At 42.4% G+C, this 11,653-nt stretch overlaps 1 protein-coding gene and 1 pseudogene across 1 annotated transcript in view; one reads left to right on the top strand and one right to left on the bottom strand.

The window, feature by feature from the left end:
* Positions 1 to 184, top strand: part of LOC105744091 — a 989-nt pseudogene extending 805 nt beyond the window's left edge.
* Positions 1 to 11,653, bottom strand: part of Efhc2 (EF-hand domain containing 2) — a 203,716-nt gene that overhangs the window by 99,553 nt on the left and 92,510 nt on the right. The window contains exons 4-7 of the mRNA XM_012517859.2: positions 8,225 to 8,448; positions 3,509 to 3,760; positions 992 to 1,105; positions 238 to 376 (exon numbers count right to left, since the gene is read on the bottom strand). Of these exons, the coding sequence (XP_012373313.1) occupies positions 238 to 376; positions 992 to 1,105; positions 3,509 to 3,760; positions 8,225 to 8,448 (729 nt within the window). The remainder of the gene's footprint in view (positions 1 to 237; positions 377 to 991; positions 1,106 to 3,508; positions 3,761 to 8,224; positions 8,449 to 11,653) is intronic.

Genomic DNA, 11,653 nt, shown 5'->3' with positions numbered 1-11,653 from the left:
AAATGTTAAAAAAAAAAAAAAAAGTTAATGTGTCCACAAGAAATTGTAGATTACATTGCAGATAATAAGGATGTATATGCATAAAGTACCAGGACTCCAGGGAGTGAGCGTGCGTTGTCCTCACAGCAGCTCTGCCGGACGTGTATTTAAGTTGTCTCGTTTTACCCTTTGAAAATACATCGGTAAAACCAAAAAAAAAACAAAAAACAAAAAAAAGATGGCATGCAGATGACTTACCGATTCCATACTTGGTCTTGTAGTAACACTTTGTAAAGTCGTCACAGTCACACAGGCGCACCTTCCTTCCCCAAACATCGATGGTGGCTCCTACAGTCAGGTCACTATCTTTGTAAAATTCTTGGTTTATTTTTCCCAACTAATAAAAGCAAAAGAACACAGCATTGGCATCGTGGACCTCCCAAAGAATTAGGTGCCCTTCTCTAAAGGAAAAATATTTCAAAAAAAAAAAAAAAAACTTTAATTATGTCTTTTATAATTAAATTTTATTTTATTTTTTTCTTTGCAGTACCAGGGATTGAACTCAGGACTTTGTGCTTGCCAGGCAAGCGCTTATTCTACTGAGCTATCTCCCTGGTCATATAATTAAATTTTAAAAGTCAAATAGCAAGTAGTATTAATATTGTACAGTACTATTTTGGCACCACAGTGCCTGCAATCAGTGATGCAATACATGTTTCTGTATGCACATAAGAACGTGCATCATTGCTCAATGGCTGTACAATGCACACATTTATTTATTTATTTATTTATTTATTCATTTATTTATTTATTTATTTTGTGGAACTGGGGATTGAACTCAGGCCCTTGCGCTTGCCAGACAAGCACTTATTCTACTAAGCAATCTCCTTGGCCCCACATATATATATTTAGTAGTCACGGATTGTATTCAAAATCTCCCAAAGGAAAAATATATAACTTGCCCTACTGCTCAGTTACACTGGAAGCGTTAACCAAGTAAGATGGTGCTCACCTTGTACCTATCCAACACGTAGCCACACTTCTTCCTGCTGTGCAAGCTACCAAACACGTTGAGAACGGAATGATTCGTTATCTGGCCCGGTTGATGCAGTCCAGGTGGGCCATACTAAAAAACAAAATCAAAACAAGGTGTGGTAGGCAAGAAGGTGACCAATCAAGGAAGACAGGAACGCCACATCACTTCCGCCTGCTTTCTCACGGGCCACTCAGTGTCAGGGGAACTCCCACACCTCCTATCTCTCTCCCCCATGAAAGCCAACCTCTATAAGGCAGGACTTTATTTTCCTCAACGCTGTAACACCAGAGCAGGCCTGTCCTCAGCCCTCAATAGATATCTGCAGAACGAACTGAAGCGACTGAAGGCGGGGTATGCTGCAAATGTCAGGTGTGCCGTTATTACTTTACACCTAGCCTATTTTTCAAAGCCATTCTAAAAGCAAGCTTCCCTGGCACCTCCTGTGTTTAGGCCAGCACTCCCTTAGGGACAGTCCTGACAGGGCTTTCCCTGTCTCCAAGAGGCCCCACAGAAGTTCTGGCAGTGGATTTGGGAGAACCCAGGAGAACATCCTGCAAAGCCAGCAGTTATGTGCATGAGGAACGAGTCCTGTAGCAAACTTCTCAGGAACTCTTAAGAACTGAGTTAAAAAAAAAATACTTCGGCCAAATCAGAAAGAAAATATAATAGAGTGGGGAGCTGGGGAGATGGCTCAGTAGAATAAGCGCTTGCCTGGCAAGCACAAGAGCCTGAGTTCAATTCCCGGTTCCACAAAAATACAAAAAAAAAAAAAAAAAAAAAAAAAAGAAAACCAGCATAGACCTGCACATAATTTATGGGGGCCAGGGAGATGGCTTAGTGGAATGGGAGCTTCCCTGGCAAGTGCAGGGGCCTTAAGTTCAATCCCCGGCTCTGCTAAAAATAAAAAAAGAAAAAGAAAATATAACAGAGTGGGCCGGGAATATAACTCAGTGGCACAGTGCTTGCCTGACAAGCGCAAGGTCCTAAATTCAATTCCGGGAACCCAAAACTATATATCAGAGCTATTTAAAAAAAGGGGGGGGAGGGCCGGGGAGGTGGCTCAGTGGAATAAGCGCTTCCCTGGCAAGGGCAAGGGCCTAAGTTCAATCCCCGGTTCCACCAAAAAAAAAAAAAAAAGCTTCATGATTTTATGAGTCCTTAGAGGTCTTAATGGGGCCTTAGATGGTGTTTCCTACTATATTATCTCATTCAGTGCTTACAGTTACCTCAGGACTCTATTAACTGCGTTTTGTAGATAGAGAAATAAGATCAGAGAGGTTAATTGACTTGCCGAAAGTCACACAGCTTTTAAGAGGCAGATCTACAATTCAAATCCAGTGTCTGGTTCTGAGCAATTCCTCCCACTAAAGTTACATTAGCCCTCAAATGACCACAATTATTTGTAGGTATCCGTCTGACAACCCTTTGGAATAGTAAAGCATTCAAAAGAGCATTCCTCTCTGTATACTTTGGTGTGGGTCTGTGTATGACACACAAGCACAGGTGCACGTGTGTGGGTTCACAACCGACACCAACATCTTCAGCTCCTCAGCAGGCTGCAGAGGGCACAGCTCAGTGTGCTGTGCAAGGCCAAAAGCAATACTTTTACTAAGGATTCCTTACTTTAGTAAGACCGGCACGTTCGTTCTCTTACATGCAACTCGCTTTAAGTTCAGAATATTCCGACTCTAATTTGTCAGATTGTCTGGATTACTTTTAAGGACATATGATGTGTGACCAAAACCTACGGTGAGAGCTGGGGATGTGCTTTAGTGGTAGAGCTCTTACCTTGCAAGCACAAGGACTGGGTTCAAGACCCAGCTCCAGTGAGAAAAACAACAACAGAAAAGCTATAGTGAATGTTTATTTTTTTAAATGTGTTATAGCAAAAGACAGCCATTTATCCCTCTCAAAACACTCACCCTCGCTTCTCCACTTTTACCCCATCGTTCTTGCAACTCTCTGATGCCACTCTGGAAGTCCTCTTGCGTATCTTGACTCACTGCTTGTGGCTGCTTCCACTTCCTGAATTAACTCACAACGTACCTTTCATGGTGATTCTGACTTTACAGGAGGGCCCGAAGTCTACGGTGCCAGACAGACCCAGTGAAGAAACTGGATGAGGACGCCGAAATGTTTTCATAAGCCTGCCTTTCTGTTGGACGGCTCAGCCGTAGCACTCACCCTATTTCTGAATACATCTTACAAAGATACTCAGGAAAGAGGATTCCAGAACTGCTTTTGAAAGTGCCAAGACCATGGAAAAGCATGCTGAGTGAAGGAGTTGGGGGCATAGCATGGTAGGTATAATCAAAGTACGCAGTAACTTTTTGAACACATACTGCACACTTTGATTATACCTCGTATGTTAGTACAAAATGCAAGTTTTCTATACATTTACATAGTCCTAACATGCAACTTTGCAAACAGTGACTGCACTCCCTCGGCCCACAGGCAAAAAACAAGGAAAGCGAGTCTGTGCCCACTGCTCACCTTGGGCAGCTTACTCCTCCGGAGGAAGAACGTCTTAGCGTCCCGGCCCGAGTTGTCGGGCAGTATTTCTCTGATCTCAACAGTATCATCAGCCAGGAAGTAATGCAGGACAAGTTCTCTGTGATCCCCAAACAGGGAGTCTGTGTCATCCCACATGCAGAAGAAACGCAGCACTTTGCCCTCATACTGCAAGAACTGCTTCAGGGTATCAAAGGATTCGTAGGGACGACGGGGATTCATGTTCTCCAGCTTCTGCAAATGGAGAAAGTGTCACCACAGGCTGCACGCTTTGTATATGCATCCGTGTGACGCGGTCAACTCACAGAAAGGCAAATTTTCTACAGAATGTGGTTTTCTAAAAGACCGCAACTTGGGCTGGTGAGATGGCTCAGTGGTCTCAAGCACCTACTTAGAACAAGCTTAGCAAAGCACAGGGACCGCTGTTCAATCCCCAGCACCACATGCCAGCCAGCCCCGCCTCCCTGGTGGGCTGAGCTGGCCACACACACACACACACACACATAAATAAATAAATAAAATTTTAAAAGACCACAACTGACAGATATATGCACTGATAACCAGTTTTCTCCTTACGAACACAGATACATTTTTGAGATTTTGTTAAATATCACTTTAATATACTAAACTATATGCTTGTAATACTTTGGTAAATTGATCTTTCTCAAAGACTTACCTTCTTGGGCCGGGGAGATAGCTCAGTAGAATAAGTGCTTGCCTGGCAAGTGCAAGGTCCTGAGTTCAATCCCCCGTATCGCAAAAAATAAAATAAAAAATAAAAAAAATCAAAGACTTACCTTCTTAAGACTAGGCTACAGAAAAGCACAAACTAACTAACTCATGGTAATGGAAACCAGAACAGTAATTCCCTCTTTCACTGAAGAGGGACAAAAGAAATTTCCAGGGTGCTTTTTGGAATGAAGACAGTATTCGACATTGGTGGACAGGTATTAGAGCCCAAACCCAGGGCCTTGTATGTGCCCTACCACTGAGCTGTATCCACAATCCAAAATTTGTGACAGCTTGACTTTCATAATGGCTACTCAATTGTATACATTTTTCAATATTCATCAATCTATGTGCTTTAAAATTTGAGACTGGGCATGGTAGCGTACTACTGTAATCCCAGCGCTTGGGAGGCTTAAAACAGGAGAACCACTATGAGTCCAGTCTAAAGTACAAAAAGGGCCAGGGGTATAGCTCAGTGGCGTAAGCACCTGCCTGGCAAGTGCAATGTCATGAGTTCGATCCCTGGTGCCGCCAAAAAAAAAAAAAAAAAAGCGTTAAACTACCAAAAAAAAAAGGATATGACTACACTAGTTCTCTCTCTCTCTCTCTCTCTCTCTCTCTCTCTCTCTCTCTCTCTCTCTCAGACAGGGTCTCACTATGCAGTTCAAGCTGGCCTTTAGCTCACTTTGTAGCCCAGGTTGGTCTTGAACTCACAATGATCCTCCTGCCTCAGCCTCCTAAGTGCTAGGATTATAGGGGTGCACCACCACACCCGGCTGATGCTAATTATATCTCAACTAAAAAAAAAAATTATTGGAAATTCATATCTGTATATGCTTATTACTCATTTAGATTTTTATGGAGGGGAAAATATATTTATGGTTCAATTTTGCACAAAGAGCTTTCCAAGGGCCAGCCAAATAGCTCAGCAGATTAAAGCACCTGCAAGCAGGCACAGGATCCAGGCATTTGATCCCCCAGCCTGCCGTGCCGATCTCACCCCCAGGGGTGCGCTGAGATGGCAATTGAGACTGGGCATGGTGGCGTGTGCACCTGTAATCCCAGCTCTTGGGAGACTGTAAACAGGCAGATCACTAGGAGTCCGATCTAGTAGTAAGACCCTGAACACCCTGTAGACCCTTCCCTAAAAAATTTTTTTAAATTTAAAAAAAAAAAAAGAGCTTTCCATACCAAGAATATGAAAGCGCAGGGCTGGGGATATAGCTCAGCAGCACAAGTACCTATCTGGAAAGCACAAGGTCCTGAGTTCAATTCCCAGTACCAAAAGAAAAAAAATAAAAGAAGTTTGTTTTCGTTTTTCTGTTCAGGGCTGGAGAGATACGGCTCAGCAGGCACAAGGTCTTGAGTTTGATTTCCAGTACTAAAAAAAAAAAAAGAAAAAACACAAAAGAAAGAAAGCTAGCTAGTGATGCAGCCTGCAGCCAACAGGACTCATACCACATAAGAAAGGACACATTTGGCAAGGGAGGTATTGTCCCAAATCAAGCTATGTAATCATTTCGTAAATCCTTGAAATCATGGATTTGTCCAGACAGGGGAGGGGACCCGGACTAAGCCACACGGTGGCTTTCCAGAGGCCCTCCATCCTGCTCCTCTATATTTAAATGAAATGACAGGAAGTTGCCTTGCCACAATTAAAAACTGTTCCTTTGGTATTACAAGATCTCTAATAAATGTATTATTGATTATATATATATATACCACTAGGATTCTTTTCAGATTAAGTTAAATTGCTTAATTTTAACTTTATATTTCAAGCCAGCAAAGAACTAAATGCAAGAAAGTCAATATAAAAGCCTCTTATTAAACTCCTAATTTTCCAAAGATTTCCATATTTATTAAAAAGTTTTTTCACTGGGGAAATAAATGTTAAAACAATTCTCCCAATCTGAAAGGAAATTAGTTAAAACATTTTTTTTGGGGGGGGGGCTATACTTGGTACTTATTCTCAATTTCTGGCACAAAACTGTTGTTTTGTTATAAACCTATGCGATCCCACCATGTTCTCTGTAATATTATACAATCCACCATTCTCAGCCACTGTCCTACAGTGCTGTTACTGAATGCAGACAGCTATATGTGACAAGGTGGTAATTCAGATGGATTCATTTTCCTCAGGTTCTTTCTGGTAGTTTCTAAAGACTGTGTTTATCAATGAGGGAGTTTAGGAAAAAACATACAAATAAACACAAACCAAAAAATCTTAGCGTATGCCAATATATAGGCATTGAGGGGCCGGGGAGATGGCTCAGTAGGATAAGCGCTTGACTGGCAAATGCAAGGATCTGAGTTCAATCCCCGGTTCCGCAAAAAAAAAAATATATATATATAGAGGCATTGTATCTCAGATATCCCAGAGGGTTCTACACCTATGACATTAAAGAATAATTTCAGGGCTAAGAGGCAAGTAGAAATGAATAATAGTATAAGGCAGTTTTAACAAAAGATAAAAGCCACATTAGAGTATTTTATTCTAAATTGCGTTATCCTTCTGGAAGGAAATGGATTATAAGTTTTAAATTAAAAATAAAAAAAACAGAGGGCCAGAGAGATAGCTCAGCAGACTAAGCACCTGCTTAGGCAAGCTCAGGGACCCACGTTCAATCCCCGGTGCCACATGCTGCGCCCATGCTGGCCCCCGCATGCTGAGCCGGCCACTGAGACAGGGTGTGGTGGCCTACCTCTGTAATGCCAGTGCTGGGGAGGCTGAAGAAGGAAGACTGTCATAAGTCCAAGGCCAGCCTGAACTACACAGTGAGACTCCATCTCAAAAAAAGAACAACAAAAAATTAGATGAAACTGATCTATGGGGATAAAAATGAAAACAGTATTTATCCCTGGGTCAGAAAAGGAACTAACTAGAAAAATGCATGAGAAGACCTTCTAGTGAGATGGAAAAGTTCAACGGCTTGATTTTGGTGCATGTTACGTGGTAAATGTATTTGTTACGACTCATTTATTAGTATATTAATGACTAGATTTTATACATCAATTTAAAAAAGAACAGAAAAACAAATGACAGCAATGGAAATCAAGGAAGCCATGAGATTCACAGTCCAGTCCCAGCAAGGACACTGATTGAGTTAGGTGTGTGACCTTCCCCATGACACTTCCCTTTGGGTATTCTTCTTCTGGAAAACATAAAAATTTGAGTCAAGGTATCTTTTTTTTTTTTTTTTTTTCAGAACCGGGGATTGAACTCAGGCCCTTGCGCTTGCCAGGGAAGCGCTTATTCCACTGAGCCATCTCCCCGGCCCCCAAGGAATCATTTTTAAAACTGCAAGAAGACACAAACTATAAAAACTATATGAAGTCTTTATCTTATGCTAACTAGGGTCCGATTTGGAGGACAAGCACCCTTTCACAACAGAGGGACATCACAGTTGGCAACTTTTTCGCTCTTCCCTAACATCTCAGCATCCCGTGCCCCAAAAGGAGGAGCTGGGAGTCCTGAGAAGGAGGAAAGAAGGTGGTCCCCAGCCTGGCGTTGCTACATCAGCAGTACAGATATTAGCGTAAGCACTGCTGAGGCGGCCACTAAATCAGTAGTGCAAAAATAAGGACTTCTTGAATTCAATCCTTGGTTCCTCAAAAAAAAAAAAGGACTTCTTCCCAGCCAGAGTTAGGCAGCCCAAATGGGGAAAGACAAGGCAAGAATGAGTACACTGTCGGTGGCCACAAGGCCAGCGGTTGGCTACTAGAAACATCCCACCAAAGCAGCTCCCAGCCTGCAACGCACACCCCACAGAAACAACTGGGAGGCAGGGGAGGCATTCTTATGCGGAAGCCAGGGCTCAATCTTTTCTCCAAACCAAAGGGATAGGAGGACACCTTAAGTAACTGCAGCTCCAAAAGCTTTTTCGCATCTGCATCAAGAATGCCAACACCCTTTACAGGCTGGAAAAGGAATTCTTATAAAGACAAGAGCTCTCAAATACAAGTTCTTACTTCTTTCCGCATCTTTATGTAGGGATCTTCTGGACGATGTCCTGGAGGATTTAATTTGATTCCTATTTTTTTCAGAAAGTTTTTTGTGAATTTATCACAATCATAAATCTTGAATGTCCGGCCATAGAAGACGATGTCAATGTTGATATTGAAATCATACACAGTATAAAACCGATCATCATTAGGTGGAGGGAGAGCAATTCGATGACGTCGAATATTAGTCCCTGTAGCATAAAGGAAAATATAATTGCTTTGTTATGCAACTACCAAAAAGTTACAGAATATCTCAGCAACAACCCCAAAAGCTTTCCTGCTACAGAGAAGCAGGGTAAAGGCTTGTCCTCGGGGGCGGCATTAGTACCTGCGAACTCTTAGGGACTCACAGACGCCGAGACTTGGAGGGGCTGAGTTCTTCGAGTGACTGGCAACTCCCCACTGCCAGCGTGCCCCACTGCCACCATCTACGGAGGCGGCCTCACTTACAGCTGCTAGCACTCAACAAGAGCAATCGAAGAAAGCGAAAGGCTGGCACAAGGAAGAGTGCTCATAAGAATGTATCATTCTGGCTCAGACAAACCCCAAAGAACAAATAAACTGCAGCACAGTAGGCGCCAGTACTGTGAGTTCGAGCTTCAGTCCACACAATGGGCTTTAAGCTGCTATGAAGCTTTGTGAGAGTGTCTTTCCTCTAGCAACTTATTGTACATTCTACAGCCTCCATCATCCAGCCAGCCATTCCCACTGAGTAAGGCTTGTTAGCTGGGTCCGAACTTTAGGCAGTGCCCTTAGCCAAAGGTTCGCCTCTCCTGCCACCTCCACATCCAGCCCTAAGATGCCCCTTCACTTCTGCTGAGAGACAAAGAGTAGTTTACTGCTCGGAAGCTGGAACAGCAGCAACAGAACTGCTGCATTTTCTGCGCCATTGTCCTACCCTCTAATGTCCTCTGCAGTGGCATAGCACATACATAACAGGCCAGGATCCCCAATTTTAAAGAACCCAAACCTTCTTTAGTGAGCAACAAGCACCCTTATTAGACTGGACAGTAAGCGTATCTGTTTGTTGTTCTAGAGAGAGACCTTGGCTCTACTCTCAGGCTATAAGCAAACTGCTCTTGGTGGGAGAGGGAGCCTGTCTCTGTCTTCCACAGCTATTTGCATAGATGAACACCCTTGAAGCGGGTCTAGTGACACATACCTGTCATCCCAGCACTCTGGAAGGCTGAGGCAGAGAGATCCCAAGTAAAAGCCTTGCCAGAGCAATTTAGACCCTTCCTCAGTAAGAGAGAGAGAGAGAGAGAGAGAGAGAGAGAGAGAGAGAGAGAGAGAAAGACAGACAAACAGACAGAGACACAGACACAGAAAGACACAGACAGAGACAGAGATAGAAACAGAGATAGACAGAGACAGGACAGAGAGAACTGCAAACGCAGCTCAAGGTGAGGACCCTCAGGGTTTAATCCTCAGTAACACACACACTCAAAAAACTCCCTGGAGGGGCTGGTGAGATGGCTCAGTGGTCTAAAGCACCTACTTAGAACAAGCTTAGCAACGCACAGGGACCGTGGTTCAATCCCCCAGCACCACATGCCAGCCAGCCCCGCCCCCTGGTGGGCTGAGCTGGACACACACACACACACACACACACACACATAAAAAAAAAAATTAAAAAAAAAAAAAAGAAAGAAAGAAATACTTGGAAATTATTCATTCCTTATTCATTCAGGAATACTTAATGAGTATCTTTATGTGCCGGAAACTGTGCTGGGCTCAGTTCCATTTCTTTCCATTTAACACTGCTTCGTTCTGTTAAGGGGGAATTAACTAAAATCATTTTCATCTTCTTTTCTTTGTAGCAATTTTTAATTAGTTAGTACGCTAAATTAAAATAATAAAAGTATAAAATTAGAACTGACCTAGGCTATTTTCAAATGTACTACATAAAAAATGATATAATTTTACTGCAAAAAATTAGACTTCAATTAGCCCTTACTTCATGCCACTGAAAACAGTATGCAAATTATTTAATCATTCAAGATGAGACATGTAGAACAAATTACACACTTAAACATTTATAAAAGGGTGGCATAGCAGGAATACTTATTTTGTGACAATTTTTTAAATATATAAGACCAACTCAATCGATTCTTCAAGAATTTTATCTATCTTGTATTTGCACTTTATTATAAAAATTCAAATATGTTACTGCTGAATTCTGTTCAGTTAGTTAGACTCTAAATAGGAATCTTATATTCTTGTGGAGATGAAGAACCAGCCCACCCACTGGGCTTTTAAATAATAATAATCACAGTCATCATCATAGCCCTAGGACAGACTTTGATTTATATTTTTTCATTTAATCTATAATAATCCCATCAGACAGATAATATATAAAATATGAATATTCAGTTCATGAATGAAAGAGAAAACCAAAGTGTTAAGCGTTAAGAGTGTTAGATGTTCTGACCAAGGGGCCGGGGAGATAGCTCAGTGGAATAAGTGCTTCCCTGGCAAGTGCAAGGGCCTGAGTTCAATCCCCAGTTCCGGAAAAAAAAAAAAAAAAAAAAAAGATGTTATGCCCAGGATCACACTCTAACCAACAGTAGAAAAAGATTCTGAACTTGGGATTGCAGATTCGACCTAAATACCACTACTTGCCTTAATTTGCAGTGGACTGTACCTCACTGTACTATAGCCACCAACTGTGTAAGGGAAGGGAGGAAAAGCCATAGGCAGAACAGGGGAGAAATGGTTATGAGAGCTGCCAGCCACTAGGAGAAGGAGAAAGATTTATTACCAACTCTTTCAGAAGGGCAGCCCATCTCTGCTCTAAAGGCACATTTCCAGCACAGGCCACCTGACCTGCTGCGACCCCGCCCCTCATAGAGCTCCCACCGGGAGGGGAGGCTGCATATTACAAGCCTCCAAACTCCTCAGGTCGGGCCTACGGTTTTCTCACTCGACAGTTCTCAGAAGAGGCCAGGGATTCCTTCTCGGTAACGACGTGCCCTGACCATCCACAGACTGTGAAGACAGAACAGGTCTAACACTAAACAAGAATATTTTGATAACAAGAACTCCAACACTGTATTCACATGTTCATCAGAAAACCAGTGTGGGTCATTTGTAATATTCAGTTGCACACGAGAGCTTTCAATAATGTATTTCAAGGATCTCCCAACTGTGTCCTTTGGGGATGAAAATTTTTATTTATTAAGTTTTGTGTGTTTATGGTCTTTCAAGATGAGTGGCAGGAGCTCCGCTGGAAGGAGTTTTACTCTGTAATATCAAAGAAATGGGCAAGATGCCGTATCTCTGCCACACACAGGGCAGCACCAAAGTTCTAAGAGATAGATAAATAAAAATAATGTTATAAGATAGAAAACAAAACCAAAGCACCATTTCTTCCCTTTAAACTTCCTGGTATTGGGG

Source organism: Octodon degus, unplaced genomic scaffold, assembly GCF_000260255.1.
Source record: "Octodon degus isolate 3935 unplaced genomic scaffold, OctDeg1.0 scaffold00223, whole genome shotgun sequence".
Taxonomy (NCBI): domain Eukaryota; kingdom Metazoa; phylum Chordata; class Mammalia; order Rodentia; family Octodontidae; genus Octodon; species Octodon degus.
The sequence above is the reverse complement of the archived record's forward strand: the minus strand, read 5'-3'. Positions and strand labels throughout refer to the sequence as shown.